This window comes from Metopolophium dirhodum, chromosome 1, assembly GCF_019925205.1.
Source record: "Metopolophium dirhodum isolate CAU chromosome 1, ASM1992520v1, whole genome shotgun sequence".
In the NCBI taxonomy this organism is placed as follows: domain Eukaryota; kingdom Metazoa; phylum Arthropoda; class Insecta; order Hemiptera; family Aphididae; genus Metopolophium; species Metopolophium dirhodum.
The window spans coordinates 56,162,147-56,180,737 of NC_083560.1; the positions used below are offsets into that span (position 1 = coordinate 56,162,147).

The 18,591-nt window shown below is 32.8% G+C and overlaps 1 protein-coding gene across 3 annotated transcripts in view; it reads left to right on the forward strand.

The window, feature by feature from the left end:
* The first annotated feature begins 6,146 nt into the window (after positions 1 to 6,146).
* Positions 6,147 to 18,591, forward strand: part of LOC132937050 (homeobox protein homothorax) — a 102,519-nt gene continuing 90,074 nt past the window's right edge. Inside the window, exons 1-3 of one of the 3 annotated variants that reach the window (XM_061003878.1) lie at positions 6,147 to 7,519; positions 13,038 to 13,546; positions 15,016 to 15,157. In XM_061003878.1, coding sequence (XP_060859861.1) covers positions 7,493 to 7,519; positions 13,038 to 13,546; positions 15,016 to 15,157 — 678 coding nt within the window. In that variant the 5' untranslated portion in view covers positions 6,147 to 7,492. The remainder of the gene's footprint in view (positions 7,520 to 13,037; positions 13,547 to 15,015; positions 15,158 to 18,591) is intronic. The other 2 variants (XM_061003879.1, XM_061003880.1) reach the window with 2 other exon arrangements.

Genomic DNA, 18,591 nt, shown 5'->3' on the forward strand with positions numbered 1-18,591 from the left:
TATATTATATATACGTAATATCATATTGTATAGGTGTAGGTACCCATATTATTGCCATCTCTGCGTGCGACCTTCTCCGCGCCTCACCGCATCGTCGACGCTCCGCATCAGCACCTCTTGACGAACGACGGACCGTGCGCGATGGATATCTGTACGAAATATCTCTTTAAAATACTATATCGTACATGTGGGGTATCTGTATACCTACATATATGAGATTTAATATTTATCGCAAAAGCGTTTTTAACTCCGTATTGCCGCCGCTGCAGTACCATCTATATATATATATACTGCATGCATATAATATATATGGTCGGTCAATCTATCGTCGGTTATCAGACGTACATATATATATATATATAAGCATTAAATTTAGTTGGGGCTGACAGTTCGGTTTTAGTGGTGTTTCTGTGTGTTCAGTGCCCGTTTATACTTCTCTCAAACAGTCAAACGGATCCCACGATATATAATATATTATACCTACATATACATATAGGTAGGTATAATGCTGCACATGTCTGAAAACCATTGTGCATTGGTGTACGCGTTAGGTTAGGTTGGTATATATATATATATGTATATGACATCAATGCTTATATAGCTGCAGGTATAAATGTATTATATATACTGCACGTTTTGTCCACTTCTACAGGTCATAATATTTCACAAAATTGTAACCTCAACGATATATATATAATACTGAATACATAGGTATACTGTGCGCATTATACACGGATACCTCAAAATATGTTTGTACGCAGTGCCTACCAATATAGAATATATGCTGCAGCTGATATTATTATATATTATATTCATAATATAATAGATTATATCTGTAGATTGTACCTACGATAGGTATTTGGAGCCCGGGAGTAATATAAAATTAGTGAAATGAAAAAACACCGCCCCTCCAAATCGAAATCATGTTTATCGTTTATGGGTAGTATTATAATACATATTAAGTATGATATATTCGTTCGAGATACAGACGTAAAGTAATGACTGCATTATAAAATAATATATAGGTAATAACGTTGAAAATTACGTATTATAATATGTATAACGTATATATTATTATTAAGTACGTAATTATGTATATTTTATTCATTTGAATTGTAATCTGTATATTATGTATACATATTATATATATATATATATATTATATATCGTAGGGGATTTTGAATGTTATGTTTTATATGTCTTTGGCTATCTTAATTATTCACTAGATCATCCGGTACACCGGATGGTATATAGGCTCTGTCATCGTGATGTGCTAAGCGAACGGCGCCCAGGGCAAGAGTCACCATTTGGCATTTGCCCCACAACGTATCCGGTGCTGCATGTCTTCGTGCATATAAATATTATGTGTATAAAATAAACTATAAAGCATGTATGTTGTATAATATAGAAGGGATGTACCGGATAAACTATTTTTAAATCGCTGAAAATTGTTTGACGTAAAGAAGTTTAGAACGTTTGAATGACTTTTGTTTTATACAGAGAATATATACAGAACAAAACTTTTATATAGGTACACTTTATACATTTTTTAGTGAATACGATAAGCTTTCCACAATTTAACTAATTTTAATAGTAATGCGGGTTAATACATCACCTGCTCATAATATGATAATATATATTTCCGTACATAGGTATGTAAACAATATTTATTATAAATTATTAATTATTAATAATAATTAATACAAAAGAGTAAACAAATAAATACTATAGTATAAATTACCTATGTGTTCAAGAAAATTACCTATATTTAAAATGTTAAATAACACCTATATAGATTATAGATATTATTAATTTAAAGTATAATAATATGTTTGCACATTTCTCGCATGCCTACATTTTAGATAAGGCTTCTATCTATAGATAATTTATTCATAGCTACCATAGCTTCATAGCTTTCGTATGATCCATAATACATTTTTTATACTTACCTAATTTAAAATAATTGTAATTAAACACTTATACTTGTGGTTATTATTTCACAATTATGACATGTAAATGAAATAGACAAATAACTTGCATGTAACTGGAATAATTTTTGTAATGTTTAATATAACATGACATCGACATTCGACGCATTGTCATTTAGAAATAGTGATATTGCATATATCATAGGTATACCTATATGAATAGGTACTATCTGTACATAATACTTTATAATAATTAATAACTATATTATATATAGTACTTGTTATAGTATTTTCGTAATAGTCTGAAGAATTCGTTATTACTAAGGCTTGGATTTTATAATATTTTTTGTCTGGGAGTATAGCAAAAGTATTATTCATTTATGTAATATAAATTAATTTCGTAATATACTGATTGTGATGAAGTAGGTATACTTTATTTAATTTATTTTACCTTTTCCATCTAAAGGTGATTTTTTTGTATATTTCCGTATTCTAAATGTACATTTTTTGAATAATTGTCACGTAAATATCATATTATATTAATCAGATTACCTGCCATATTATTATCGCCATAAACAGGTGACATTTTCATATATTGTCGTCGAAATTATTTCGTTTATCGAGATAATATTCAGGTTTATAGGTACTATAGTTAAATTTTTTTATTTGTATAAGATTACGCCAAACCGCTTTTGACACAGTTATAGACAATATATATACATAGTTATAACAGTAATAATAGCAAGGGTTAATGAAGTAAGAGAGACAAAACAAAAAACAATTTTACTAAGGCCAAAGATCAACATTATTATTATTAAAAGAACGCATGGATCTGACTATTTGCGGTCATTCATTAAAAAGTTGGACTTAGAAATGGAAAGGAAGAATATGGCTCTGAGGTATGTAATTTCATCAAAATTACCGTTTGGACTTTAGGCAAGGGAGCAATTAATTTAATTATTTTGTAAATACCTATCTAAGTTATTACTTAGGTACTATAATTAGTACTAATAACGCGCGAATAGGTACTTCAAACCAGGTACTGGAACCTTTTGAATGTATCGGTATCGGTTTATTGGTTCTCCAAAAATAAAATAACTGTTCCGTTTCAGTTCGTGTTTTGATAAAAAAAAAAAAATAAGGGTATTGGTTCCAAATAATTTCGGTACCGGTTCTAGATAATTTAGGTACCGAAAAGTATAGTAATTTCAAATACTTATCCGGAATGCGGGTTTTATATACCTATTAATAGTATGAGAAATATTAGAAAACTCATATGATCATATATATAGTTTAAACACAAAATAGTAATACCGTTAAATTATGATAAATAAACTTATTTTATTTTTGAACCTAAAAGAACCTATTTCATTTAAAAATTCCGGTTTGGTTCTGGTACTTTATTTATTAAAATAAAGGTTCCGGTTCTGGTTCTTAATATTTTAAAGGTTCCGGTTCCAGAACCGGTTCTTTTAGGTTCGGTTCCAGTCCCTACTAACTGAATAATTTTCTTTTTAGTTCCCAACCGTTAAGTTGGTTTGATAACAGTAAGTTCTTCGCAGTATTATAGGTACTTATCTATTTATACAGCTGTGCTGTAGTGCTGTGAACTACATATAACCATATAACTGTATGCATATTTTGTGCAGTAGTTTCCCGTTGCCTTCTGCTACATTCAATATAAATTTATATATCATATAGTAATTATGTTACATGTTATATATATATGTATAGTTTTATTGAGTATATATATTATTTGTTTCTATATTCATATAGATACAAATAATATTACCTACACCCTCAACTATATGGTATTGCATTTATTGTTAATATATGCGACTATTTATACCTATAATATACGATATATTATATTATATATTATATATACATATAGCCATATATCGTAAATATTAAATGGTATACCTATAGTGAGAAAAAAAAATCGTATCTAAATGGATATCGTACCTATATACCTGTAGGTGTAGAGATAAAGAGCAAAGATAGATCGGGCTGGAGGTCTTCACGAGTGAGCCAACCGGCAGCTACGGGTTGCACACGTATATAGTTCATGAGAGCAAGAGAGAGAGAACGAGAGAGTGATAGAGAAAGAGAGAGATAGAGAGAGAGAGAAAGAGTGAGAGGGAGTAATAGAGAGAGAGTGATAGAGAGAGAGGGTGAGTGAATGAAAGGGAGGCGATAACCAAAGGACGACAACGACGACGGTGGTGGTTTTAGAAGAGTAGAGAGTAGCGGCGGTGGCGAAAATCGATTGCCGCCGACGGGGTAGCCAGGTGTTTAGCAGTGGTGTGAACGCGCGCGCGTGTGTGTGCATGTGGCGTCGTCGTCATTGGCGTTAACGTCGGAGGTGGGATTAATATATTATTTCAATATATATATATATATTATATAATATGTGTGCGTATATGATGTGTATGTATATAAGTACTGCTTATAATAATCTATATATATATATATACTATACAGTATATACATAGCTAGGGCATTTATTATACTTGTATATTACGAACTGGTCTATATATTATATAGGTGTAAAAAATATCGCGTAAAACAGTACAAACATTCGAGGGGCTTGTCCCCGATCGTATACATAAATACGAATAGCTGAATAAGTGTACAAATATATTTATGGTATATACCTACCTACCTTCCTATATATCTACACATTAAGTACTTATTTCTAAATCAATTCTATGTATAATATGCTTTATAATACCTACCTATATAGGTTCCAATAAAAACACGCATAGACGACTGCTATATAGCAATATTATAGATACCTATATATAATATAATAATAATAATATGAATGTCACAGGTTTCATCAGACGAAATATAATACCTATAAATGATAAATCGAAGTCTATGTATAATATCTATATGCGAATTAAATTTAACGCGTGTGTATAAGTGTACCTATATGGTAATATATTAATATGTCGAACCATGTTCTGTTCGACCAGAATATGTCAACGTGTTAAAAAAATACAATAGTGACGGATAGATCTTTATCGATGCGCTTCGCTTCTTCGTCTCATTGTATATATTATACATTATGTGGTGTGCAGTAAAGTGTATATATTCGCAGAAATAAATAGATACCTACAACAATGTGTACCTATATTATATTATTATAACAGCATTTGAGACGGGGTTTTCGAGTGGTTCTTTCGAATAAACACGCTGAATAATATAATGGTCGGGTCGTTCTCGGGTACCTAAAATACATATTATAATAATATTATAATATCTGCGCGTAAGGTACAACGCTCGCATTATAAAACTACTGTGTACACAAATATAAATATAAAATCATATAAAATATGTATTTGCTGAGTAATCAGTATTAGATTAAATACAAAATAATATATAATTATTAATTATATTTATACAGATATGGTAGGTGCTAAGTCAATATCTGTTAAACATTGACGAGGATAATATTATACTATAATACACTATATACATCACGACGACGGCGTAATAGTATACTATATAATGTACGCGTAGGTAGTCGATTGATTTATAACAATTAAAACATAACGTGTTGTGCGGCAGTTTATTTTCGTTCGGTAAGTTTAGCGGCAGAACGGAAAAAAGCGCCGCCACCACGGTGGGTATTGACAAAAGAGCGTGTCGTGTTGATTTCCGCGGGCGGAGATAATAGACGGGTCCGGTTTGCGCTCGCGGCATGTACGTATAGCACACGACCGAAATCGAACTTTTCAACCGCCGCACAACAAAGCTCGGCGGCGGAAAGGTACGGTGTGTTGTCTGTCGGATGGGTCGTGAGGGGATGGTGAGTGGGGAAATAGGGGTGGGGCATGTCAGTTGTGCGTAGTTCGGGTGGCAGGCCATCGGGCGCGGGGCTCGGGCGGCGGCCACCGCTGCCGTCGCCGCGGCCGGTTAGGCCGTGCGGACGGACGGACGAACTGTGCGCGCGTAACGGACGGACGGACGGATGGACGGACGGTCGACGACGGGTGACGGCACGGGCGGCGGTGAGGCTCCATTTTTGTCACGTGACTGCCGCACGTTGGGCGGTCTTAAGCGGCGTCCGTCACGCCCACTCGGTGATGCCGAGCACATGCGTGCAAGGCCCCGTCCCGCCACCCCGACCTGTCCCACAGCGTCATCATCAGCACCGCCGCGCCGCAGCCGCATCCACCGCCACACCGAAAACCGTTCGCGCGCGCACTCTGTACGCCCGCCGCCGTCGTGAACACGGGCCCGCCGCCACTACGCGACACAGCCGGTCCGTCGTCCAGTTTAGTATTCGACTCGTCGTGTGTTGCGCGCGCTCGTTCGTTGCGATCTTCGCCCGTGTGGAAAAAATAATAATAATAATAACGCGCGCGCGTTTACGTGACTGTGTGTTTTCCGCGTGTGAGTACTACGTGTGTGTATGTGTGTGTTTTTTTTTCGGTCCCACCGCATTTAATATTATTGTATACGGTAGACGGAGCAGTCGTTTTACCTGCGGTCCGTCCGTCTTTCGTGTAAGACGCGCACGTCACACCGCGTACGTACGTGTGTGTGTGTGTGTTTGAGTGTGTGCGCGCGTGTGGTGTTTGCGCGTGCTGGTTAAAGTTTTTTCTCCCGGCCTGAGATCCAACGGGAAGACGAGATACATCAACCACCTACGATCGACACCGCAGCCACAACCGTCACTGGGGTACGACTAGCAACATAGTCATACCCGTATACACGAAGCCCACCACTGTACCGTAACTTCTGTACTGCTGCTGCGACGACCACGACAAGATACGCCGCATCGGACGGGGCACGTCGTACACTGCACGTTTTTGCGCGCCGAAATGCGACGTCCCGATCAGCTGACGTGCAGCAGCAGCAGCAGCACTATCAGCCGCAGCAGCAGCAACGTATCGAGCACAAGCAGTAGTGGCCACCGCCGTTATCGTACCGTCGTCGCCGCCGCCTCCACCGCCGCCGCCGTCGCCGTAGTAGTTAATACGCCGCTTTGCGAAAGATAATAACCGCCGCGCCGCCGCCGTCGCCACCGCCGCCGCTGTCGTCGTCGTCGTCGTCGATCATACTATTAATATTATCATTTTTCAATAAAAATATAGATTACCTCTATTACACCTATTTACGAGTGTGCCGCCGCTCGTTTTAAATGAATATTTTTTACAAAAAGTATATTTCTTTTTCCTGTTGAAATCCGTTTACGACAGCTGCAACTTCCTGTAAACGCATTGACAATTATACATCTGTATATTATACGGTATTAACGTTCACATACTGTACCTACTTGCAATGATTTTTGTATTTCTGTCGTTCTCGCCGTTTTGTTGTTGATACTGCAACGTATATACCTACCGAGCTAAAATTCATATATTTTCGAATAAGCTTAATTTTTATAAAATATTTTCAACATCGTGTTAACTGGTTGCAGTGGTTTACATACAGAGTAATAGTTTTAAACGGTCTACTGTTAGTATACAAAAGCAGCCACAACGGCGATAAACAACTACATCAATAACAGCAGCAGCAGCAGCAACAGCAGCAGCGACTCCTCCAGCAACATGGCTCAACCCAGGGTGAGTGTTTATGTATGTATTATTGTGCGTTTTTATATCTACTTAAGATTAAAATATTATATAGAAATATAATTATACCTATCTATAATAATTGTGTACGATATTATTAATATTAATATAGACTAAAAAATTATAATGATGAAGAAAACATAATACGTACCGGTCCGCGGTCTCAGTCCGGTATATTATATTTGTATACACGAATGGGTTATATGTTATTTTTATTCGTACTGAACAATATTATTTTGCAATAATAATAATCTAATTAAAAAGTCGCGTGTTCGGCATTGAGACTCGCGACGGCGGCGGCGTTAGTTTCATTTTCGTCTATGCGACATTCTTAGTTAATATGACGGCGATTATAATGTATTAAGCCCGCATAGTATGCGAAACGTTCGATCGACTATTAATAACGCGGTTGTGGTATAGGTACTTACTCCGTTGGGACGTTATCATCAATAACCTCGTCAATAAAACGTACCCATACCTCTATATTATTATTACAATAATAATAGGTATGTATTGGTCGTTTAATGATACTGTAAATCATAATAACTAATATAATATTATTATACGTCTCGGCGACAACTATATCGTGAACAATGTGTTTAGTGTTTTTTGTATATTGTGTACTCCGCGTACGTATAAAACGGTCTATACCACGACTATGTATTACATAACGCCACTATATAATACCACCCTTTGAAGTGCTAGCGTGTACGAACCGAGGCCATGTGGCTTTTGTTATTTTTATTCCTTCGTTTTGTCACTTTTGTCTTAACGCTGCCGCCGCCACCGCCCACCGCCGTCGTCACTTATACGTTAGGTATACTTGCGGGTTTTTTTTATAATACTCTGAATAATAGGTTTACCGTGTATGGTGCGTATTATGTTTTGCTCAGAATAATGTGTGTGTACAATTATTGTGGTTATTGTTATTAATATTGTTATTGTTATTACAATTTGTTCGCGTTTCATCTTAAACAATATATATTATTATAATTTATTATAAGAAATATAGTTACTGTGGTTAATTAAACATTTAAACTTAACAATATAATATGATAAGTCTGTACACATGTACCTAATTATATTATATTTGTATGAATATTACGGTTAATGTATAAATTTAAGAATTTAAATAAAAAAAAACATTGCTTGTTGTAAAATGTAATAAACTAATAATATTATGTATTAAAAAAACAACGACAACGTTTTGTGTTAAAAGAATTATTTGCTGTCATGGATCTTTTAACGCAACAACAATACGCACAACATATTATTTTCGACACTGATGTAATTTTGTTGTCACGTATTGTGTATACATATTAGTAATTATTATTAAGCCACCTATAAATAATAGGTATGATACGTTAATTTCTAATCCGTAATTTAGATATATAACTTTAGTTTATGTTTAGTTTTTACTACCTATAATAATACGTGCGCGCAATACTTGTTTTTCGAAGTTCGAAAACGACACCTCTTAAAATACATTTCGACATAAGATTTTACATCAGAAAATAGGTGTATAGAGTGAATAGCGATGCGTTAAATTATTTCAATAGCCGTTTAATACTTTTAATACTAAATAATAGGCGTTTTATTGTTTTTTAACATTCTAGATTTTAACTTTACCTACATTATTTCATAGAAGGTATATTTATTTTATATTATAATCGCGTATAAGCTATATAACGCATATATTTTGTAGTTTTATAGGAATTTATTGTTAATTTACACACACATTATTTCGATATAAAATATTTATTATGCTTAGTGTTAAGAATTAATAATAGAAGTTAAGAATAAGTTGGTAGGTGGGTAAGTAAGTTAAGGCATTCACATTATCGTCTTACATACAATTGTATGTTTGATAATAGTTTAAAATGTATGATTGTATGACGAGTGAATCATTAATATGATAAATTAAATTGATAATAATTCATTGCAAGTAGATTTTGAACCTATAACTTAAAAATATGCTTACTTCTAGATTTACAAAATGAGAAAATATAAATCCTTATCGGATCATAATTTATTGATATTCTAGTAACGTGTTAAAATAATTGATTTTATTATTGACGTCGGTGAATATTAAAGTGACATTTTCTGGATAGTAAATTTGTTTATTTGAAATATTCGTATGGACTAGTTTCTAGTTGAATACATATTGGTTATTGACTCTACTATTTTATAAAATAGTAAAATATTCCTCGGATTATAAGACATCAAAATGTGATATTATATTGACTTCAGATTTTTACATTAGATAAGAAGTTAGAACATTCCAATTTTTATCGATATCTTTTTTTAACAACCCATAATATCCTTATAACTTGATTATCAATAGGTCATTGACTTATAATTTTATACATACACAACAAAAATAACATCAATATTCAATAAAATTAATCAGGATTTTATATTTATCACGGTAAATAAATATTATTTACATATAAATTAATGTAGCTATTCATTAAATCTATACATATACCTATGTGGCAATGTACATTTTAATATCAAATTATAAAATAATAGGTACCTATATATTTATTATTTCGTGTAAAAAGCTTAAAAATACAATTCAAATTCTGTAAAATAAGTTTTGACGTGTTTTATAATAAAACATAATACTTGATCAGTTTTCTTTTTTAATTATGTATATTATATATAATTTTACATCATGTTTCAAATATTTATTAGGTACCATACAGTAAACAATTTTAATTCAAAACAACTAAAACGGTTATTGTGAGCGTAACAAATTGATATAAAATATAATCAAGCTTTTAACTATTGAAACTTAAAAATATTTATATTCTACCTACTAATAAATTATTCAAAAGTCCATCTATTCAAAACATATTTAATTTTTATCTAGGTTTCATGAAATCAATATTTTTTTATTGATGATTAATGATTAGATTAGATTAGATATTTACCTGAAACTGATATGAAGCATAATATTTTTCTTCTAATGTTATAACCTATTTGAATGTTATCAAACAATTTTCCAAATTAACTTATACTCTGATTTGTATTAGTAATAATCATTGGTCATTAATATTTAGAATATTTTTATTTATAGCAATAAAATGTTGTAAAATTGGTGATTCAAAGTAGGTATATATCAACATTTATATCTATATAATAGATATCAGTTGACCCATATAAAACGTTGATGAGCACACTTAAAATTAAATACAAATACATACTCATAAAACCAATAAAACCTTCACTTACCTACTAAATATAAATATTGGTTATTATAATTATTGTATTAATTATTATTATAATAACTATGGTTATCTCTTTAAAAAATTATATTTAGGTTTAGGTACCTATATCAGATATATTACCAAATAATTAATAATGATTACTCTGCATAATAGATCGATTATACTTAAGCGTGAAATAGTTTAGGTTACTCGGGTCATATACTAGGAAATTATTATTGTTATTAATTATAATTCATAATTAATAGCAACCGCGATGGCTAAAGCGAATAAAACCTTTGATGTAGTGAGCACGCCCGCTGCTGGCGCAATTACAACTTTTATACTATCGCCACGGCAGCCGCCTTTGGTATTCTTTTAATTCGTCGTCATCTAATTACTCATTATATTTATATAATATTACCTAATCATAATTTTACCGCTCTGATTCTACGAAATCGTTTAAATAATAATAAATCATTATAAATGTGGCCCCGGGTTATCATCAATCGATCAAAAATTTCGACGTTTTAATTGTAGGTAGGTATAATGTATTTCATGCAAATTTTTATTTCCATATAGATCATAAAAAAAAGTTCATACTTCAAACAGTTATTAAAATAATTATAAAACTCATTTTTTGCATTTAAATTATATTATAAAATGTAGTTAATTGGATTTCAATAACACTAATATTGAGGAAAATAATGTTATATTTCATATTGAACACTGATGTAATAATATTATGTACCTATGTGTAGAATTATTACTAAACAAAATAATAATAATCAATTGAATCTTGAAAAATGATAGGTATTACTTCTTTTATTTACTTGTTTTTATAAGCCATATGCTATCAGCTATGAAATTATAATATACAAATAAATCAGATTTATTTTATACTAATTTAGTGTAAACTTATACTATAATCCATATTCAAAGATTAAAGTTATTATTTTATATTTTGTAACATATTTTTTTATAAACAATCATTATGCAATATTCATTACAACATTTTACAACAAGTATTTTTATTTTAAAAAGTAATATTCTTATATAGGTATATTAAAATATTTATCTAAAACAAACATATTTTTTTATTTAGTAATACACATCACACATAATTAGCAAGTACCTAATTATTTGATCTGTGTGTAGATGTATGTACCAGATATACATGTTATTGCAGTATTTTTTTTATAATACAATTAGACAAATTGATTCTCATAATAAAGCATGAATAATATTTAAATGTATAATGTATCTACGACGATAAATTATAAAAACTTAACAAAATAACAAGATCCATAACAATATAAAGTTGCCATTATTATATTTATAGGTATATGTTTGTAAATTTTATAAATAATTTTGAGTGTCATACTTCAGTATTTTATAACGAACTCGAATATGATAGAAATCTGAAATATAATATCACATGTCTTGTAATTACTTTTATCTTTATTGTAATGCATACTTTTATTGTCAAATCATTATTAAAAAAGTGATTGTCATAATACCACTATGACATGATATTAAACATTTCCATGTATTATATCATAATATATTATATCGGGTGAGGCGTATACTTACAAGACATATGGTGTTTTGAAATATACAACTGTTATGTGATTTTTTCCTTCAAAACGTGTGAATATTTTATGAATTGTTACTTTACAATTATGCATGAACTCCTTGGGTTCACATAAAATAATAAATTAATTGCACCTACCTATAAATTAGAAAAAATTGAAATCAAAAATCACTAAACATGTTTTATTTTTAAAATCCACAAACTACTTTGCCATTTACATTAATTTGGTTTGGTACTTTTAATTATACGCCCCCTTGTATACACAATAATATATTATTTAATGTAATATTATAATTAATTAGTGTAATGAGTTTAGATTTTAAAGTAGCGTATAGGTGCCTTTCTGTGCATAAGTATATAAGGTAGCTTAAAACATTTGTTTATTCATTACGGGTATATCGATCATTGTTATTTTTTTTTAAGAGCTGACATTACAAAAATTATTTTTATATATTAAATCCAACGATTACATTTAAATTTATGTTGCAATGAATAATACTTAACAAACAATAAAAACAACAACAACTACAATAATAATAATAATGATTATCTATTGTAGCTCTGTACAATGTTATACACATTATTATTATTACTGCCCGTCGTTATACCTATAATACCTACCTACCTACCTATAATTATTATTATTATACCATCATTACCGTACCTTATTAAAACGTTTGTGTTGTTTGTGTGTGCGCGTTCCTTTTCGGTTTTGCAGTACGACGAACCGGGCATACACCAACAGCAACAACAGCAACAGTACATGGATGCGGTAGTCGGTGCGGCCGCCGCGGCCGCAGCCGGTAACGGCGTCGTGCCACCCGGCGTAGTGCCTGGTGGCGGAGTGCCTGGTGGACTTGGGCTCGCCGGCTCCGGCGGCATGTACGACCAACACCAACAGCAACAGCATCTCGCCCATCGGGGCCTCCAAAACATGGCCGCAGCGGCAGCAGCGGCTGCCGCGGCCGCAGCCGCACAGCACCACCACCACCATCAGCAACAGCAAGCAGCGCACCTCCAGCAACAGCAGCAGCAACAACAGCAGCAACAGCAACACCCTGTGTCGGCCATGTTCCATTCGGCGGCCGCGGCCGCAGCGGCCGCCACACCGCCGAACCATGTATCGCCGGCCGCCGGCGGTGGTACGCCCGCCAACAATCACACATCCGGTGGTGCGTCCGTGGTGGTGCCCGAAGCACAGAAACGTGACAAGGATTCGATTTACGGGTAAGTCACTGGTATAATGTGGTGGTAGCCATGTGTTGTGTGTGAAAAAGTTTTTCAGAAGTCCATAAAAGACGGAAGTCTGTAGAGTACTGCGTCGCGTAAATCACCGCGATACCGCCGTTAAGGTGCTATACCTGCTAACCATCGTGGTCCGTGCGTGTTACCATAATATAATATAGGTACCTACCTAACAGTTGAAAAAATTCAACTACTTCACCGCGTGATTATAGGCGGTTATTAATAATTACTCGCGAAATCGTTTTTATAATTTACAATTCTTGTCGAGTGAATAAAAAGAAAATTCTGTCGGACCACACGCGGCAGTTGTGGTATATAATAATATCACGTCTTGTACGAGTGATGGCATGTTTCCGTTTGGTTTTCGAAACGTTTGGAATCTCCTTGCGCAAACCACTCTTCTACCACGACCATGAGCATTTGATCATTTTCCCTCCAACACGCAGTCCAGTTCTTTTGTGAACACGATCGGGTTTTTCACTGGGTCTCGACGACTCGATAGTGCGCCGTAAATATATACTCGGAATAATAATGATAGTCTGTTTTTATTTTCCGTCTATCGTTTTTGATTACTGACTAATAAGTAATAACTCTTGTTCGCGTGTTTACGGATCGCGTACCTTATACATCGTAATAATAATATAATATTTTAATATTTCATAAGGTGTTTGAAAAACATCAACTCACCGCGCTGCGAGAATATATCCCGCTGGCCTGCTGCAGTTGTCTTCATAATAATATTGTTTTATTCCGTTTAAGTATTCTTTATATTTCACGACGCTTGTACGGTATAATAATAATCATTGTTATCGTCGTCGTACGGCAACCGACTGATTATGAATTATAATTATTATTATTATGATTTATTTTTCCAACGAATCCGCGCATAACATACTTTTTATTATTTCTTTGACGAGACAACGTGAAAAAAATTGGGACGTATATTAGGTAACAAATTAATAATAATAATATGATATACGCGCAATCTAAAATTGTTTTCTATATCCATTCGGTGTAAGTATATCGAATTCCGTTTCGTCGCTTCTACTATATTACTATTATGTATATATAGGTATTATTATACATGCTTTCTGGCTCGTAAGTCGTCGAAACGGTTTCCTTTTTTTACTTTTATATTTTTACATTGTCGTGATATTCGCGTGTTCAACGTTAATTTAAATCAAATATTTCGTGTTCGTTATATTATACGCACACACCGGGTACACCTTTATTGTTATTCTTGACCGCCTCCGTTTGTATATAAAATATATAGTGCGGCGATAATGCGACCGCGTAGGTACATTAAAGTGTACCTGCTGTATATTATTGGTATAATAATTAATATAACAACACACAATACCACCGCACTCACATTAATATTTTCTTATTTACCAAACATTAGCCATTGTGTATTAATTGTCGTGTGTTCTTTTTTACCGTCCCCTTTTTAGGCACCCGCTGTTCCCGCTCCTGGCATTAATATTTGAAAAATGCGAACTTGCCACGTGCACGCCCCGGGATCCAGGCGTAGCGGGCGGTGACGTGTGCTCGTCCGAGTCCTTCAACGAAGACATCGCCGTGTTTTCCAAACAGGTAATATTTTAATTCTATAATATTATTAGTGCGCGTGTAACATTTTAAGACTTTAAGCGCTCCTTGCGAGCCGCGTACACTGCAGCCGCAGGTGGTGTACACACCGCACCGCGGCCGTTTGTAAATAAAAGCCTAGCTGCAGTGTCTGCGGCATCGTTTTGTTTTCAAAATTATTTATTTCTATATTGGTAATAATACATAGAATCGGATACGCCGTGCTCGTCGGCCGTCGTTTTTCGAATAACGCTTCGCCTGCCTAGTATACCACAACAGTATTATATTTTTAAAATATTATATTGATTGATTGATTTCTCCCTATATATCCTCCCTTTTAGGTATACCTACCTACACCGCCTACGTGGCACACGATTTCGATTAACGCGGGGTCGTCCGAGTTCACGTGTCCCACACACCGCGCGATGCACTCTATTTACTATTAAACTATAATATATAGACCTAGGTATAGGTATATAGTATATTTGCGTCGTTCCAAAAAAAAAAAAAAAAACAAACAATTTACCGATACGTAGTCCATACGCGTTATCGGAACCCACCACCGCCGTTGTGTACTTATTATTTACAACCCTCGAAAAATAATTTGTATTGTATTTTTGAGGTGACGGAGGTGTTGTGTTATAGGAGGAGGTGATTAGAGGGAAGAACGTCTGGCCAAAATATAAATTGTGTGTGTTTGTGTGTGTAGCATGTATATAGTGCAGGACCCTTGGGCTATTTTGGCGTATATAGTAAATTGCACACGTTTTACGAGGCGCGCGCGTACCATTTAGTGAGAAGACTATGTTCTGACAAAAAAAAAAATGGGCCGGCCGCGTCGTTTAGCGGTAGTGATTGCCGTGTTACGTGATTGCGTATGACCATGTGTGTAATTTTATAGTAGGCCTATGTTCTATCGTACTATAGGCCGTATAATTATAGATATTACAAAAACACGACGACACACTCGCGTCGTTTAGGGCGGATACCCAGGAGTTAACGGTAGTGGGTATATATAGTGGCACGTGACGATATACCGCGAAAGTGGTGCGATGGAAGACAACCCCTAAATACAATATTATATTATACTTAACGTGGATAGGTGCGTTTGATTAATTTAATTTAATATTATTATTATGATTTCTACTTGATTAAAATAATGTTCGTAATATTTGTTTTAAAAGCGGATTTAAATACTGTTGTTTGTCTTTTGCGCATGCATGTTTTTACTTTTTTGTAATGATCGTAAAAGAAAACTGATTTAAAATTATTTCATTATGAATTAAAATTTGAACAATTTCTAATTTTTATAGTGTACCGTGTACAGTAAAAAAAATTAGACAAATAAAATAATAACAATATTAATAAAAATAATTTATATATAATAAAAAAAAAAACATATAGAGGTCCGACTGACGTTGTTGCTTGGAATGTTGTTTATATATTATACTTATATATTTTTTTATAATAATAACGATAATAATAATGTCGTTGGTGATTTTAAAAAGGAGATGACGTATAAACTTGTCTTAGCTGCTATTATTATTATTATTATTACTATTATTATTATCATTACTTACATAAATGTTTTTTTTTAAAAAATATTTTTATACGAGTACTTTAAACTGAGTATTACATTTATTCCCAAGAGCTGTCTATTTATTTACCGCGTCATAAACTTGAACTCAATACTTATACGTTCTAACAATCTCAGATTATGTGTTCTCTATAATACCCTGAAACAAATATCAAAATCTTCTCATAGCCCATATTATGTATAAAATACACTTTGATGGGAGAGGTATTAACAATGTTGTTTCTTCAAAATAGTTATTGGTGTTTAATCTATATTATTTAGTACCTTTATATATAGTACCTAAATATTACAGTTTTATAAATTATATTTACTCGGCTTCTCCAAAAAACCAATTGTGTTAAAAACGAATTTATAAATTGTTATACCTAATATACTAATATACATTATACGTATAAACAAATTCTAGTTGGTACTTATCAAAGTTATGCAACCTTTCATCAATGTTTATAAGACACATTATATAAGTGTATACATATATATACATATAAATACAATTATTTTTAGAACAACTCACGCAAGCGTATTTTAGTTTTAGTGGATGCATTCCAAAAATCAAAAGTTGATAATCAACTATACTATCTAACTGAATATGAGTATTTAGAATTAAAAATATTCGATTTTCTTTTAAACAACTGTTATAAAAACCTTTTGTTAGCGCAGTGTTCTTTTAGGTTTTTGATGGGTAATTTTAATCATCTTTATCATAATTATTATAATATGTTTATTATGCCAATAAAAATAAAAATTTATGACGCTTCAAAAAACGCAATCTTTTGAAATATTCGTTTTAAATACAGTAATATAATCTTAGTTTAAACATTCTTCTATATATCATTAGATAACCGTCAGCATGGTTGTAGAAGATACCTTGTTTAGTCTACCTCTACCCAGCCACTTACTTTGTAGAACGATTAACGATGTTATTTATTGCCGCCATATTCACCACTATCCACTGTTGTTTCTGTATGTAGTTTTCATTCATCTAACAAATTGTTTATGAAAATAACTTTTTTTCTTAATTGTATATAAAATATATCTTAACTTAATAGTGTGTATATAAAGTTTATTATAATAATATAATAGTATTTCGTTTATATTTGATTAATAGATAATCTGTATGATCGGTAGGTATTCAAATAAATAATAAAAATTCGTTTATTTTCTAAACAAATGTATTCCTTTAAAAATTTAAATAATTTTTTTTGTTTTCTAGTATTATAAATGAATAACTATTTAACTACTTGACAAATATTCTAAACTGCTGTTATTTATCTTTCATTTTTATTTAAAAAAAATATATATATTTTAACCTAAAATGTTGAATATTATTGTACTACCTATACAATAGTATTTCGATTCTTCTTCACGTTTTTCTGAGTATTCAGGTATGTTAAGGTGGCATACAAATTCTCGTTTTCTCTTTCCCTTTTTATGTATATATATATAATATAATGTTCTTTTTACCTTGTGGCTGGCTGATTGTTGTTGCCCGCTGTGCAGATGCATTCATGGTCTTTTCTTTTCACTACCCGGGTTTTAGGGTTGGGTCCATGAATTCTCTCCCTATGTTTAGTTCTTTTTTTTTTTTTTGCTTCTATCGTCTTTTTGGGAGGTCGACGTCGTTGTCGTACTCACACGAATGCTGAGTTAATCGGATTAGGTATACTGTGCGTGTCGAATATATATTATATATATTCAATATGTGACTTATTGTATACATTAAAAACACGTAGGGATGCGTCAGATTCTTTGACCTAAAAATAATAATGTACAGCACATTAGGTTTGGGGTTGTGTTGAAAAGAAAAAAAATGACTTCAGTTTAAATCGACTATACCGCTGTT